Source organism: Ochotona princeps, chromosome 14 (genome assembly GCF_030435755.1).
Source record: "Ochotona princeps isolate mOchPri1 chromosome 14, mOchPri1.hap1, whole genome shotgun sequence".
NCBI lineage: Eukaryota > Metazoa > Chordata > Mammalia > Lagomorpha > Ochotonidae > Ochotona > Ochotona princeps.
The window spans coordinates 4,405,905-4,422,329 of record NC_080845.1 but is presented as its reverse complement, the minus strand read 5'-3'; the positions used below and the strand labels follow the sequence as shown (position 1 = coordinate 4,422,329).

Genomic DNA, 16,425 nt, shown 5'->3' with positions numbered 1-16,425 from the left:
CGTGCGTACAGCCCTTGATTCTTTATTCCACCTGCGGCAAGCTCCTGGAGGCCCACGGGCTCCAGTCACCCCCGGGCAGCCACCTCCATGGCCAGCTGTTCCAGGTCCTCCACTTCCCGGGGCCCCTGCGCCGTGAATTCAGTGCTCAGCTGCCACACCTTCACGGCGCCCTTGGCGTCGCCGGTGGCCAGGAGCTGGGTCTGCTGCGGGTTAAACTCCAGGCAGTACACAGGGCTGCCATCTGGGGTCTGCCTGATGGAGACACTGGGCTTCTGGGAGCTTCTGTGAAGGTCGAAGAGCAGCACGTCCCCTGTGGGGAGCAGGGCTGAGGGTGCAGGGCCCCACAAGCAGACATCATGGGCTGCTAGGGGATCAGGGCCCCGTACCCTCTCCCTTACCTTCCCCAGAAGCAGCAGCAAAAACCAAGGGGCGCACTGGGGACCAACGCACGGCGAACAAGTATTTGTGCGACAGCTGCAGCGTGGCAAGGGGCTGGGCCTGCAGCATGGAGTGCAGGTGCACGTGGCCGTCGGTGCCAGCGCTCAGGAACAGATTCCTAAACGGAGGAGTGTGTGAGGGCACAGGACCGCTGCCATCAGACCACCCTCCGGGGATGGCCCTGGCCCAGCCCCCTTGCCTGTGGAAGGGAGAGCAGCTGACGGCGTAGACGGGCCCACCGTGGGGTGAGAAAGTGAACTGTGCTGGGGCACGCAGGGGCACGGAGCTAGGCAGCCGCGTGAGGGCCACCTCCTCTGCCGCCAGCGAACACTTGAGAGGGAAGCCGCCCTCCGTGCCCAGGACGAACAGGCTGGGGTCAAAGCTGGAGAAGGCCACGGCCGTGGCCCCTACCTCAGTCTCACCCCGGGAAGGCTGCGGACAGAGGGAGCAGCGGGGTCAGCGCCGAGGGACTTGCACGCCGCTGCCCGTGGCCCGGGGTCATGCAGCGGGGCCCACTCCAGGGAGCACCCAGGGCCCTCCTACCTTCTTCAGCTTGGGGCTGCGCGGCAGCTGCTGCATGACCAAGGCAAAGCCCTCGGCCAGCTGCAGGCGCCCAGCCCCGGCCGCCTGCCACAGCAGCACCTTGCCATCGGGGGCCACACTCAGTACCTGGAAGCGGTGGCTGGGGCGGGGCTCCGGCAGCCACACCACCTGGGAGACGAGCAAGGCAGGATGCAGAGGGCACCCAGCTGCCCCTGGGGGTTGGGGGAAGGCCAGGTGCCAGCCTCCCCTCCGTTCTGAGGGAGACACCCCTTCCTTGCAGGCTAACCTGGCACACGGGGTCTGTGTGGGTGTCGTCAGTCAAGCCGGTGCGGCACAGCAGTGGGTCCTCAGGCCGGCTTGTGTCCCACACCAACACCTCACCACTGTACAGCCCTCCTGCAGAGACCAGAACATGCAACAGGACACAGCCCTTCCCACCTCAGGGACTGTCCAGTCTCCCAGACCTCAAACTGGGTCCTCCCTGCTCTCCTGGCATTGCCCCCAGATGGCAAACTCACAGCCAACCATTGCCCAACTCCAGCCCCTCCCAGCAGGCTCAGGCACACCTGGCCCTGGGCCACTGCAGCCTGAGTGGCTCCCAAGGTAACCACACCTGTCCCCCAGGGGTCTCCCAGCCCTGGGGCCCAGACTGCCAAGGTCAGGATGGCTGCTTTGTCCCAGCAGCAGCAAGAGCCAGACCATGGGCTCCCTGGGAGGAAGGCGGCAGGTGCCAGCAGCACTTACCTGCGATGTGCGATGGCTGTGTGGGGTGGAATGCCAGGCACATGATGGCACTGGGCACCTCCACCACCGCCGACGGCTGCCGGGGGTTCAGGCCGCGCCGATCCAGGTTCCAGGTGCACACGTAGGACCTGAGCGTGCTCCAGTCCCCATCGTCCAGCCTGCACAGGGACAGCCCGACCTGAGCAGGCTCAGCCCCTGGGCTGGTGGCGCCTGCCTCCAGAGCAGCTGTGTCTGCGTCCCTCTGAGGGTGTGACATACCCTTTTAAAGGGTCCCCAGGTCCACAGAGGGGCAGGTGGGAAAACTGGCGGTCCAGCTGCCAGGGAGGGTGAGGAAGGCCTGGTCTCAACTGCCCCTGCCTGCACTGTCAGGCTCTCGGAGCCACCCCTTCGCCATGCAGTGCCCACCCTGCCTGCACCCTCACTCACCGGCCATAGGCACAGGCCAGCACGGAGCCTGTGCTATTCCAGGAGATGCTGGTCACATGCAGCCCCTGGCCTTGGGCTGGGGGGTAGCCCAGGGTGTGCAGGCAGGACACCTGCAGAGATAACAGCCCGGCCTGAGCCGCAGCAGGCAGCCTCATGCCATCCAGCACAGAGGCCAGGCCAGCACTGTGGAAAACCTGCAGCGCTCGCTCCATGTTCCAGGCGGGCGGCACCCACAGCCCTGGAACGCAGGCCACTAACAGCCAGCGTGCAGCTGGGGTGCCCCTGAGGGAGCCACAAACCCAGAGGACTCAAGCACCAGCGATGCGACTGTGAACCTCACCTGCACTCCGGTGGGAGAGCCAGCTGGAGCTCCCAGCCCCCAGCACAGCCACTGCGGCCATGCGGAGTGAGCCTTCGCTGCCCACACCACTGCCCCATGCCCTGGCCTTTCACTGAGCTGAAGTGCTCACCAGCACATTGCCAAGTCTGTGATACAGTTTGGCCACCTGGGCTTTTGGCACCAAGGTGGGCACAGCAAAGAGTAGGCTAAACTGCCATCCAGGTGACAGGTGCCAGGGACCACGCCCCATCAGAAGGGGAGAAAGAGGAGAGAATCTTCCACCCCCCAGTTCACTCCCCAATGGCTGCCCTGGCCAGGCAGGCCTGCAGGTGCCATGGCCCTCTCCCTCCCGGGCCACGATGAGTCCTACAGTTCTGGGCACTGGGGTGCTTCCACCTCTTGGCCCCAAGGACTGTGGGCTTCAGAGGGCTGCTTGCCACCAGAACACTTCCTTAGATCGGTCCTGAGGCCTGCAGGTCTGCCTCCCTGTCGGTGGCTTCCCGACATGCTGGGGCGGCAGGAGAGGGCTCGAGCACATGTGCCCTGTCAACCCCACGGGACACCTGAGTTCCTACCGCGGGAAGCAGCAATGCAAGACCTCGCTTCATCTCCACCTGTAGAATACCTATCTGGCCATCCCTCTCTCTGTCTCTCAAGCAAACATTCCAAAAGGAGGCGCATACAGCCCCGGGGGGATGCTGCACACAGAGCCCAGAGGACAGGGCATCCTGTGCGGGGCGGGGCCTTCACTGCGGGCCAGTGTCTTCACCCGGTTCCCTCAAACCTGCTGGACATGGAGGTGCACTCACACGGACCCCTTGCCTCCTGTCTGGAGGTGCAGAGAGAAGAGCCACCCCCAGGGCCGTGTGAGAAACAGCCCATCAACAGTGGCACCTGAGACAACGGGGGGGGGGACAGCAAGAGGCACTGCCCCAGAGCACCGGCAGCTCACCGATGACTAACTTGGTTTTTTGTTTTTGAAGATTTGTGCATTTATTTGAAAGGCAGAGTTACACAGAAAAGGAGGGGGAGGGGAAGAGAGAGATCTGATCTTCATCCACTGGTTCCCTGCTGCACCACGAGAGCTGGAGCAGGGCGAGGCAGAAGCCAGGAGCCTGGAACTCCCTCTGTGCCTCCCCAAGCACATGAGGCATCTGCTGCTGCTTTCCCAGGGGCAAAGCAGGGAGCTGGGTTGGAGCTGGGGCAGCCAGGCCTTGAGTTGGAGTTCACAGAGCATGCTCGTGTGGCAGGTGGAGGCTTGACCCACTGCTGCATGACACCAGCCCCACTGTGATGGGAGAACGGCCACAGCTTCATGTTCCCACTTCAACACCTCTAGGGAAGGGGGTTGGGCACCCTGGGACGCACCTGGCTCATGTCCCAGCTCCCTGATGATACAAGATGAGAGACAGCAGGTAACAGAGCAAGTACCGGGGTCGCTGCCACCACATGGGAGGCCCCGATGCAGTTCCCACCTGCGGGCATTGGCCTGGTCCAGGCCTGGCTGCTGTGGGTTTGAACCAGCGACTGCAAGATGGCTCTCTCTCTCTCTCTCTTAATTTGGGGTTGGCATTGTGGCACAGCACATTAAACCACCTGCAATGCTGGTGTCCCATAAGGGCGCTGGCTTGAGTGCCAGCTGCTCCACTCCCAATCCAGGCCCCTGCTGAAGCAGAAGATGACAAAGTGGCAGAAGATAAGCCAAGTGTTTGAGCGCCGACAGCCCATGGGGAGACCCAGATGAAGAAGCAGGCCCCTGGCGTTGGCCTGGCCCAGCCCAGCAGCCAGATCAGGACTCTGTCAGTGTCTCCCTCACTCTGCAACGCCCCTTTCAAAGAAACAAATCTCTTTAACAATTAAAATAACCCAGGGCCTGGTGTGGTAGCCTAGTGGCTAAGGCCCTCGCCTTGCACATGCCAGGATCCCACACAGGTGCCAGTTCTAAAACCGATGGCCCCACTTCCCATCCAGCTCCCTGCTTGTGGCCTGGGAAAGCAGTCAGGGATGACCCAAGGCCTTGGGACCCTGTACCCATGTGGGAGACCCGGAAGAAGTTCCTGCTCCTGGCTTCAGATTGGCTCAGCTAAGGTAGTTGGGGAGTGAACCAGCGAATGGACGATCTTCCTCTGTCTCTCCTTCTCTCTGTATATCTGACTTTCCAGTAAAAAATAAATAAATAAATCTTTTTTAAAAACTAAAATAACCAGAGAATCAAGATGGCAGAATAGGGTAAGGACATGTTCAGGGAAGCCTTAGCCAGGGTGAAGCAGAGAGGGCACATTCCAGGAAAGAGGAAAGGACAGAACGACAGTAGAGGGGCACCTGGCGACTGACAGACACAGGAAAGCAGCGGGCACAATGGTGTGGTGTTGCAGTGACCAATAACCCAGCGGCATTCAGCCAGCGGGGATCTGAACCGCAGCAGCAGCTGGGAAGGGACGTTCACCTGGAGCTCAGGAGGTGAACCCAAAGAACTGCCCGTCCTGCTGGTCTGTTTGATTTGACCAGGAGCAGAGACAGAGTGGCAGGTCCCAGATAGGCGGTGAGGGAACAGGGAGGATTTTACAGCCCAACCCATCCCCTAGAGCTGAACTGGACGCCATTTTGTGTAGGGAGACAAAGGCTATGGGACATGACTGCACATACACTGAGCTGGGAGTGAATTCATTTCTGGCTCAGTGAACTGCAACAGCATGACATCCTAAAGGTTCCACCCAAGACAAGTCCGAGTAACCCGCAGACCTGACAGCCAGCAGATCAAGAACTCCAATTGTGGCACATCAGTTGCCATTTTGTACACTGTGGCAAAAATTTAAGCCTGCAGGGACAACAGCTGCTGCGCATGCACTGAGCTGGGAGCAAACACTGAGCTCAGTGCACGGTCCCACAGGGGAAATACCAACTTCAACATCATACAGGTCAAAATAGGTCTGTGTGGCCCTCAGACCTAACGGTCAACAAGTTCTGGCAAGATCAGCCTACCAACAACCTAGCTATTTAGAACACTTGGTGTCTCCCTAATCCCGGGAACTGCTCAAACAGGAAGTGGGAGAAAGGTTGTACAGACAACAGTACAGCCTCAGCACGGGATCACAGGAGGCAGAGAATGGTGAGCCAGGAGCTGGGGCTGTGTAGACCACAGTGGAAGTCTAACATAAGAACCCAACCCTGGGCCTAGCCCGGTGGCCTTGAACCAAAGGAACTGGATGAAGCCCACTGGCCACCTGGTGGCATGTTGGTGGGGGCTTGGTGTGGGGGCTTACAGGGAGTCTGGGGATTGGCACAGATCAGGGCATGATGGGACATGAGGGCCCATGTTCGGGATTGGTGGTCGAACCATAGAATGCATGTATCAGAACTGGTCCTCCTGCGGATGGCAGGCTGCTGGGGTCCTTTCTGTGGGTGTGGAAGACACGAGGTGTGAAGAGAACTGTTTCATTGTAGGCAGGGCCGCAAGGAATTTCCCGCTGCATGGCAAGGCCCAGGGGATGTCTCTGCATCCACCTGAAGGCAGTTCCACCTCCCTGTGCATGGAGACCAGACAACCCCGCTGAGAATTCTGTAATCTGTTTAAGCATTGTCTGCCTCTGCGGAGTTGGTCTTTATTATCCATGTGACCTTGGAAGTTGATGCTGCTGCTAACGTCTTGGCGAAAGGACCTTTTACTGTTCATGCTGTCTCAACCTACCCCACTGACCACATGCTAACCAAGGGAGGTAAGTGCCCAGGTGTAGTGGGAATCTATTCTTTCCCTCTTTAATTGATCTTTAGGTCCCTCCTTCTGTGATGCACTTCCTCCCTTAACTAATTCAAGACTAAGTTGTAGAATGAGCATTGTAGTAGGAATGTGTTACTGACTGATATATGCCCTTTACTGAGAACCTCCTGACCTCAGGATGGCTGTATATCCTGCCTCAAGGTGAAGCAATTCGCAAAACTATCCTTAGGAATGCCCGCTTGACCAGGTGTGAAAAGTCAGTGCCAGAGTTTGTGACTGCTTCTGTATAAATAAAGTGGACAGCTTTCTCGCACTGTCCATTATGATCCTGAAATTGTAGTGGTCCGTTTCTTTTCTACACCTACTCCACATGCCCTTCCCGAGTTCCGAACTCAGCTGGAGCTGGACTCCAGCAGCAGGCTCAGATGCACTCGGAAGATACGGCAGCCCACTGGGGCCCGCAGAGGACATCTGGTACCACAGCAGAGGAAGGAGGGCAGAACAAGTTGGACAACAACCAAGTATTCACAGCGCAAATCTGGGCAAATCGGGACTCTAAGGTCAACTATGTCAGGCAACGGGCATTGGAAGGATTTCCTCATCCTTGGATTGGCAAGATTGACAGCCTTTCCTAATTATCAAAGCCACTTACACAGAACCCGCGCGGCACACCCCACATCGGGGATCCTGGGCTGACATCGGATGGCCACCCCCATCCCCAGGTACGGAGACAGAGGCAGCTGGGAGGCTGGGTGCGGCTTCTCCCCTTACCTACCCCATTTCTCCAAACAGAGGAAGAAGAAAAAGAACATTTGGAAACAATGGTTTTGTCCACTTTCCCCTAGTCCCCAATCTTTCACAGCCTGATCAACTATGTAAACATCAAAACTAAAATCAGTGGAAAGTCATGAGTGGTTCCCCTTTGTCTCTTCCCTTTCCCCAGAAATTACAAGAAGAAATAGCAAATCTAGAAGCAATGAGTTCATCCAATTTTCCCAAAAACCTCAATCCTTCCCACCCTTATCAACCATATAATTATAAAAAAAATTAAATCTAAAAAAAATATGGAGGAGGGTCCGGCGCTGTGGCCTAGCAGCTAAAGTCCTCGCCTTGAACTCACCCCAGGATCCCATATGGGTGCCGGTTCTAATTCAGGCAGCTCCACTTCCCATCCAGCTCCCTGCTTGTGGCCTGGGAAAGCAGTCGAGGACGGCCCAAAGCCTTGGGACCCTGCACCTGCGTGGGAGACCTGGAAGAATTTCCTGGTTCCTGGCTCCGGGTCGGGGCAGCATGAGCCATTGCACTCATTTGGGAAGTGAATCATCGGACGGAAGATAATCCTCACTGTCTCCACTCCTCTCTGTATCTGACTTTCCAATAAAAATAAATAAATCTTTAAAATATATTAAATCCAAGAAAAATGAAGGAAAGGTTTTAAAAAATCAATTAAAATTAAATTAGAAATGAAACTTACACCCTTTTTTCCTTCCACCTTGACTTTCACTGGTTGGGGGTTCAGCCTGGGGGCATGGCAGGTTAGCCCCCCAAGACACCCACACCCGGTCTACAGTGCCCACGTGGGTCCAGCCACTTCGCACCCGGCTCCTCGACAACCTGCCCCTGGCAGGCACAGGGGACAAGTGCTTGGGTCCTGACACCCACACAGGACACTCCAAGGTCCTGCTGGGTCTGGCTTCAGCCTGGTCCACACAGAGCTACGGCTGCTGGCACAGCGTTGTCAGTTTCTCCCTACCTTTCAAAGGAAATTAAAAATTTTTGAACAATTTATATATCTAGGGCACACCACAATGGCTCAGTGCTTAAATCCTTGCGTTACAACTGCCAGGATCCTGTATGGGTGCCAAATCATATCCCGGCAGCTCCACTTCTCATCCAGCTCCCTGCTTGTGGCCTGGGAAAGCAGTAGAGGACGGCCCAGGGCCTTGGGACCTTGCACCCGTGTGGGAGACCCGTATGAAACTCCTGGCTTCAGATCAGCTCAACTGTGGCTGCTGCAGCCACCTGGGGAGTGAACCAGCAGATGGAAGATCTTTGTTTCTCATTCTCTCCATAAATCTACCTTTCCAATAAAAATAAATCTTAAAAAAAAAAAAAAAAAAAGAGGGGTCCAGCACTGTGGCCTGGTAGCTGGGATCCTCGTTTTGTGAGTGCCAGGATCCCATATGAGCGCTGGTTCTTGTCCTGGCAGCCCCGCTTCCCATCCAGCTCCCTGCTTGTGGCCTGGGAAAGCAGTAGAGGACGGCCCAGGGCCTTGGGACCTTGCACCCGTGTGGGAGACCCGTATGAAACTCCTGGCTTCAGATCAGCTCAACCGTGGCTGCTGCAGCCACCTGGGGAGTGAACCAGCAGATGGAAGATCTTTGTTTCTCATTCTCTCCATAAATCTACCTTTCCAATAAAAATAAATCTTAAAAAAAAAAAAAAAAAAAAGAGGGGTCCAGCACTGTGGCCTGGTAGCTGGGATCCTCGTTTTGTGAGTGCCAGGATCCCATATGAGCGCTGGTTCTTGTCCTGGCAGCCCCGCTTCCCATCCAGCTCCCTGCTTGTGGCCTGGGAAAGCAGTTGAGGACAGCCCAAAGCCTTGGGACACTGCACCCGCGTGGGAGACCCAGAAGAGGATCCTGACTTCAGACTGGTGCAGTTCTGACCGACGCGGCCACTTGGGGAGTGAATCAGTGGATGGAAGATCTTCTTCTCTGTCTCTCCTCCCCTCTGTAAATCTTACTTTCTAATCAAAATAAATAAATCTTTAAAAAAAAAAAAAAAAGGAAGGAAGGAAGGAAGAAAGAAAGAAATTAGATATCTGAACTGAACATCAGGATTTCACAACTAGATCTTCTATCTGAAAATAATAATACAATTCTCTTGGTCTGGCGGCATAGCCTAGGGCTAAAGTCCTCACAATGAACACGCCGCGATCCCATATGGGCGCCGGTTCTAATCCCAGCAGCCCCACTTCCCATCTAGCTCCCTGCTTGTGGCCTGGGAAAGAAGTTGAGGACGGCCCAAAGTATTGGGACCCTACACCCTCATGGGAGACCCGGAGGAGTTTCCTGGCTCCTGGCTTAGGATCGGGGCAGCACGAGCCATTGCGGTCACGTGAGGAGTGAACCAGTGAATGGAAGATCTTCCTCTCTGTCTCTCCTCCTCTATGTATATCTGACTTTGCAATAAAACTAAAATAAATCTTAAAAAAATTAATACAACTCTTGTGGCTCTGTAGCAAGCTGCTGACACCCCATTGGGCCACACGGTCTCTCCGTCCCATGTCTGTGCCCGCAGCCACGTAACCAAGCGGCGTGGCGCTCACGGAGCCAGGCCGAGGCTGACCCCTCCGGCCAGCCACTCCGATCCCCAGCTCCGCAGGCAACACCATTCACACAGTGAACAAGGACACTGCTGCCTCCTCCTCTTTCACTGCAACGCTGTCTTCCAAATAAATAAGTCTTTAAAGTCGAATACCAGGCCTGGCTTTTGCCTGGAGGTTGGGGTATCTGTGTCCCATGTTGGAATGCCTGGCTTCAGGGTCCGGCCCCAGCCTCCAGCTTCCAGTTACCACAGATCCTGGCAGACATGTCAACAGAATGCGTCCCCAGCCCCGGCCTCCAGCTCCTAGCTAATGTGGAGCCCACAAGGCAGAAGGCAGTGGCAAAGGCTCATGGGTTTGGATCTCAGCTACTCAAGTGGGAGACCCAGCCAAGTTCCCAGCTCCAGGCTCTGCCCACCCAGCCCTGCCCTCGTGAATTCAGACATTTCTTAGATGAATTAATAGTTGGGGAGTCTGTCTATCAATATGCCTGTCAAATTAGGAAAACAAATCAATTTTTACATTTTTTTAAAATTTATTTTTATTGGGGCCCGGCGGCGTGGCCTAACGGCTAGAGTCCTCGCCTTGAATGTGCAGGGACCCCATATGGGCGCCGGTTCTAATCCCGGCAGCTCCACTTCCCATCCAGCTCCCTGCTTGTGGCCTGGGAAAGCAGCCAATGCTTTGGGACCCTGCACCCATGTGGGAGACCCGGAAGAGGTTCCTAGTTCCTGGTTTCGGATCAGCACAGAACCAGCCACTGCACTCACTTGGGGAGTGAAATCATCGGACGGAAGATCTTCCTCTCTGTCTCTCCTCTTCTCTGTATATCTGACTTTGTAATAAAAATAAATAAATCTTTAAAAAAATAATAATCTTTAAAAATTAAGCAAAAAGGGCCCGGCAGCATAGCCTAGTGGCTAAAATCCTCGCCCTGAACCTGCCAGGATCCCATATGGGCACTGGTTCTAATCCCAGCAATCCTACTTCCCATCCAACTCCCTGCTTGTGGCCTGGGAAAACAGTCGACCCTGCACCCACGTGTGGGAGACCAGAAGAAGCTTCAGGCTCCAAGCTTTGGATAGGCACAGCACCGGCCGTTGCAGTCTCATGGGGAGTGAATCATCCGACAGAAGACCTTCCTCTCTGTCTCTCCTCCTCTCTGTATATCTGACTTGGCAATAAAAATAAAACAAATCAAACAAGCACAGCGCACTGCCAGTGGTGGGTGCCTGCCTGCCCTCACGTCCTGCCCCGCCGCCAGCACCATGACATTCTGGAAGGGCTGCTGCTCTGGGGGTCCCCCAGCCACTGAGGGGACACAGCAAGGCAGCCACCAAGGAGGGGGCGGAGGCGCGATGCCTCCTTACCTCTGCACAGGGGCGAAGCCTGGCAAACAAAGCCTGGACCTGGGAGCACTGGGACGGGGCTGGCGCAGGACAAGGCCTCAGAGCAGACCACACTCCGTCTACCACAGAGCGGGTACCCCCAGGCCAGAAGCCCCATGGCCTACCGTCTGCTGCTGCTCTGTCCAGTTCACCTCGAAGCCGTCGAAGGCGTGGCTCTGCCAGTTCTTGTTGAGCTCTCGGATGACCATGGCCTCCACTCTGCGCAGGAAGGCTGCCAGCCGGGGGGTGTCCCGCCGGGATGCAGGCTGCGTGCCGGGCAGCTCGGGTGCCTCCGTCTGCACCTGCACATCCGTATGCTTGCAGGCCTGCACGGTGGCCTCAGCAGTGCCAATGCTGACCGTCTGGCAGCTTTTCTGAGGAGGGAGATCAAAATGAGGTCACCACCTCGGACGCTGACGGTCACTGCTCCGGACCCGCCCCCATCCCCACAAGCCCCTCAGCTGCTTAGCCTCAGCTAAGCCAACCAGGTCCCTGTCTGCCCTGAGGGAGTGAGAATGCCCGTGTCTTGACAGCCTCAGGTCCCAGAGACCCACGCAGGGTCCTTCTCCCCGTAGGGGTCTTCTGTGGCAGCCACTGGGATCGGAGCAGGCTGGGTCTGAGACATGTCACCCAGTCCCACCCATGCTCACCCCTCCACCATGGGATACAGGCACAGACAGGCTCTCTGGGTGTGGGCAAGCGTGGGAACGCCCCAGGCAAGGACCCCCACCCATGTTCTGCAGGGCAGGAGCTGCTCCACCCAGGAACGTGCTACTCAGGCAGCCCCAGGCTCTGAGCTTGTCTCCGGGGACATGGGGTCCCCCCGCCCCAGCATCAGACCTGCACACAGCCCACGCTCCTGTCCACAGGAGGCAAAGTGAGCACCCACTCCGTCTGCACGCCCTCAGGGCAGGGGTCCTATGCACCTGGCACTTCTGTGGGGCAAGCGTGAGATGAGGAGAAAGCCGTCACAGAGAGTACCATGCACCCAGAGGCCACCAAGGAGGGGACAGCTGACGGGCCAAGTGAAGGACAAGAAGGAATGGCCAGGCAGGAGAGGGCAGGAAAGGGGGGGGGAGGCAGGGCGAGCTGGGCACCGGCTAGAGGGTCGTATTCTCCCAGGGGATGAGGCCGCATGGTCCCTGTACTGCCCTCAGCAGGCCGGGCCCAAAAGTGTGTGACAGCGTGTACTCTGGGACCCAAAATCCTGGCTGATGCCAGCGGTCTGCCTGGAGCACCTGGGGCTGGCGTGGGGCGCGTCTGCCCCAAGGCAGGGCTGCAGGGCCTCACACACAGCCAGTTTCCCCAGGAAGGTCACGGGCCGGAGGCGGCCACGGCCTGACAGCACACTGCAGAGGAAGAAGGGCAGCACCGCCGGGCAGCTACTGCCAGGCCAGGACCTGCAGCTGGGCACACGGCAAACTCCCTGCACACCACAACCAGACAACTGTGGAGTCTGGGTTTTTTTTTTTTTCTTAAAGATATATTTTAAAAGTAAAAAGTCAAGATTCATATACTTACGAGTTTACCTATCTGAAAGGGCAGAACTGGGGAGAGAGACAAAGAGGGAGAGCTCTTCTGTCCACTAGTTCACGCCCCACGTGCCAGCACCACACAGTGCAGGAGTTTCACAAGGTCGCCCACGTGGCTAGCAGGCGCCTGAGCGCTGGGGCCGTCTGTCTCTCCTCTCTGTAAAACTGCCTTTCCAATGAAAATAAATAAATCTAAGAAAGAAGAAGAGGAAGCAGCAGCAACGGAGTAACCGGAATTTAACCTGTCACCCTAACATGGGATGCGGTCATCCTGGATGGTAGCTTACCCTACACCCTCACCCCAACAGCACCAAGCACCAAGTGCCAACTACCGGGGCTGTTTCAACAGTTTGCCCTCTCGGCCATCCAAGTTCTTCACAGCCATTTTCTAGGACGAATCTCATTTTAATATTACAGGTTGAACAAACCTAACCTGAAAATAACACATCTACTTTCTAAGCAGAGATGTAACATGATACACAGAAAATTCCACACCTGACCACACGTGACAGATTACAGTCCAAACACAGATGCACTGGGTACAATTAACACAATCATCTCCAGGGGCCAGGGCACAGCAGGCTGAGCCACCACCCGAGACACCTGCACCCCACATCACAGCGTCAGTCCCAACTCCCGCACCTCCTGCCCTGCTTCCGGCCACCACAGCTGCAAGTCAGCACACCAGGTCCCCGGTGCTCGGGTCCTGCCACCGATGCAGACCCAGAGGGCGCGCTGGAATCCCAGCTTGGACACGGCTCAGCCCCAGTTGTTTGAGTCAACCAGCACATGGAAGATTTGTCTGTCTTTCCCTCCTACTCTGCCTTTCCGGTAAACACAGCTGGGGCTGGCACTGCAGTACCAGAAGGTGGCCCAAGTGCCTGGGCCCCTGCACCCACGTGGAGGAACCCAATGAAGGTCCCGGCTCTGGCTTGAGCCTGGCCCAGTTCTGGTCACTGCAGCCATTTGGGGAAGTGAACCAGCAATTCAAAGATCTCTCTCTCCACAACTTTACCTTTCAAACATATAATTAGTCTTTGAAGAAGAGGAGGAGAGATGGGGGTCCGTGCACAGCATCCTAGGAACCTTGGAGACTCTTGCTCCACTCGGGGTTAACAGAAGCTCTCACATCCCGGCCTTGTCACCAGAGCTTTGCCACCAGGGCTTTTTGGGCTATGTTCCTTAACAAGGGGCGTCATCCTAAAAGCATGGACGTGTGCTCGCAGCACATATACTAAAAACATGGACGATGGCCGCAGTGCAGTTTAATAAAATCATTTCTCTGTTAAACATCTCCTGTCTGCTGGATCAATCCTGACACCCAAGGCTTTGGGCCATCCTCTACTGCCTTCCCAGACCACAAGCAGGAGCTGGCTGGGAAGCAGAGCAGCTGGGGACAGGCACCTGCACCTTGTGGGATCCTGGCACTTGGGGGGGAGGATTTAGCCAAAAGGGAACAGCAATCTAGCCAACAGGAAGGAAGGGAAAGAGGAGACAGCCTTGGGGCTAGGGGAGCCTTCTTCTGGAATTTACGGCCAGAGGGAGACTTGAAGGAGAGATAGCTTGGAGACTTGGTTGCTCCAAGATAAACCATCCCACCAGCTGTTCTTGGCTCCTGAGGAGCCTGCAGTCCACACCTCTCAGCTCCTTCACTTGGGCCCCTGCACCCATGGGAGACGCGGAAGAAACTCCTGGCTGCAGATCTGCTCAGCAGCCATTTGGGAAGTGAACCAGCAGACAGAAGATCTGTTTTTCCTTCTCTCTGTAAAATCTGATCTGCCTTCCCAATAAAAATAATAAATAAACTTTTTTCAAAGATTTATTTATTTTTATTAGAAAGGCAGATCTACAGAGAAAAGGACAGAAAGAGCTTTCATCCGCTGGTTCACACCCCAAGTGGTCACCTGACTGCAGCTGAGCCAATCCGAAGCCAGGAGCTTCTTCCAGGTCTGCCACACGGGCACAGAGTTCCAAGGCTTTGGGTCATCCTCTATTGCTTTCCCAGGCCACAAGCAGGGAGCCGGATGGGAAGTGGAACAACTGGGATTAGAACCAGCACCTGTATGGTATCCCGGCACGTGCAAGGTGAGGATTTAGCCACTGAACCATCACACCAGGGCCATAAATAACTCCTTAAAAGCAGCAGCATCAGCAGCCTATTTGTTAGTCTCCAGCCCGTGGGGCCTGTGCTTCCCGCCACCCCTACTGGGCAGAGTGAAGGAGGGTGGCTGAGTCGCTGCTGGGCAAGGGAAATCCCCCCTCCCCAAAATCTGCTCTCTCCCCAGGCTCATCCCTTGTCCTGGGGAGTTGGGCTGAGGCTGAAGGGAGTGGACACTCCAGGACCAAGCCAGGTGGCAGGTGCATGCTGTACCAGCTGCGAGACACGAGGTGGGACAGGGAGTGTCCTGGGGGGCGGGTAACCATGCGCCAGGTTGGGGGCAGCCTCCTATTTGACTTGAAATGACCTGGTAAGCGCATTGGGGCGGAAAGCTCGCCAGGAGGGCCTCTGCCCTGGCTGCTGCCTGCCAGCCTGGAGCTGCGAGGCCAACTCCCGGGTCCAGAAGTGGGGTACACACTCATAGAACCCCCAAGAGATCAAACCACAGCTCAAGCTCCGAGGAACACCGGCCAGCAGGGGGCGCCGCGAGCACAGACCAAGGAGGGGCGCGGCTACAGGGAGCGGGGCAGCCCAGGTGGGCCTGGGAATGAAAAGACCAAAAGAAATTCAGGTGCGCACTTGCAGGGGCCTCTGGGGAGGGAGAAGTGCTCACGGAGGAAGGCAAGTTCTGGAACAAGACGTAAGGGGCACCCGTACTTGGGCACCGGCTTGACGCCCACCACTGAGTTGGACTTTTTAAAAGTATATTTATTTATACGTCAGGCAGAGACAAATGCAGGAAACTGATCTGCTGGCTCACTCCCTAGAGAGCCACACCGGCCAGGCTGGGCCAGGAGCTGCATCTGTGTCTCCCACGGAGGCAGAGGGGCGCAAGGACTCCAATCATCCTTGGCTGCTCTCTCAGGAAGATTAGCAGGTATGTGGCGTAGCCAGGACTCGAACCTGGGGCCACAGGGGATGCCGACACTGCAGGAGGCAGAGCCTTTGCTACCGCGGCCCCTACCTGGACCCCTTGGCAGCTTCCCTTTTCATCCATGTATCTGAGAGATGCACACTGTTGAGCTTTTCATTAAACCACCAGAAAAACCGAAAACCTAATTCACAACGCTGTTAGGTCTTGGGGGAAAGTTTGAAGCGCCTCGACATGGCAGGCCACACAAAATCATGCCAATCGCAGGGGCGGCGGGAGGGGGGAAGGGGCCCTTTTTAATATTTTCTTATGTCCTCGTTTTTGTGGATTAAAATTTTTTTAAAAAATGCAGACACAAAACGGTTTCTCCTGAGAAGCCCGCCCGACGTCCCGGCCCGCAAGCTCACCGTCTCCCCGCGGACGCCCTGGACGCCCCTCCACTGCGAAGGCACGGACACCACGCCCAGGACCTCATCCTTGAGCGGCGCCGGCCGCCCCGGGCCCTCGGTGCCGTCCACCCCGCCGGTCGCCAGCGCCGCCGCGGCTACTCGTCCACGCCGGCCGCCCGGGTCGCGCGCGCGTCGCCATAGAGACGGCCCCGCCCTCTCGCGCCGGCGCACTCCCGCGCGACCTTCACCGCCCCTTCCCCGCCCAAGTCTCCCCGAGGTGCAATCTGGGAGCCGAGCATGGCGGCGCCATTTTTGATTTGGTAACCTGCCCTACTTCCTAAAAGCAGGAGAAAAAGATGAATGAGGCTTTTCGGTTAGTACGAAAAGGCGTGACCAGTTTGGAATCCTCCCACACGCCTATACTCAGAAAGGGAGACTTCGGGATCGACCTGAGAATTTTTGAGCAAAAAGAAGTGCGAAATTTGGGGCTTGGCTACCAGGTTCAAAGATGGCGCCGGGCGACTTCTCCTAGAGGAGAAGACAGGAAGCT

At 56.5% G+C, this 16,425-nt stretch overlaps 1 protein-coding gene across 1 annotated transcript; it reads right to left on the bottom strand.

Annotated features, from left to right (window-relative positions):
* Positions 1 to 6: 6 nt before the first annotated feature.
* DYNC2I2 (dynein 2 intermediate chain 2) lies at positions 7 to 16,074 on the bottom strand. Its single transcript, XM_004593697.2, is given in 10 exon segments — positions 7 to 310; positions 399 to 556; positions 638 to 870; positions 982 to 1,149; positions 1,268 to 1,377; positions 1,726 to 1,883; positions 2,152 to 2,261; positions 11,051 to 11,299; positions 15,894 to 16,050; positions 16,052 to 16,074. Coding segments are annotated over 10 exon segments (1,611 nt in total). The 3' UTR covers positions 7 to 65.
* Positions 16,075 to 16,425: the final 351 nt, after the last annotated feature.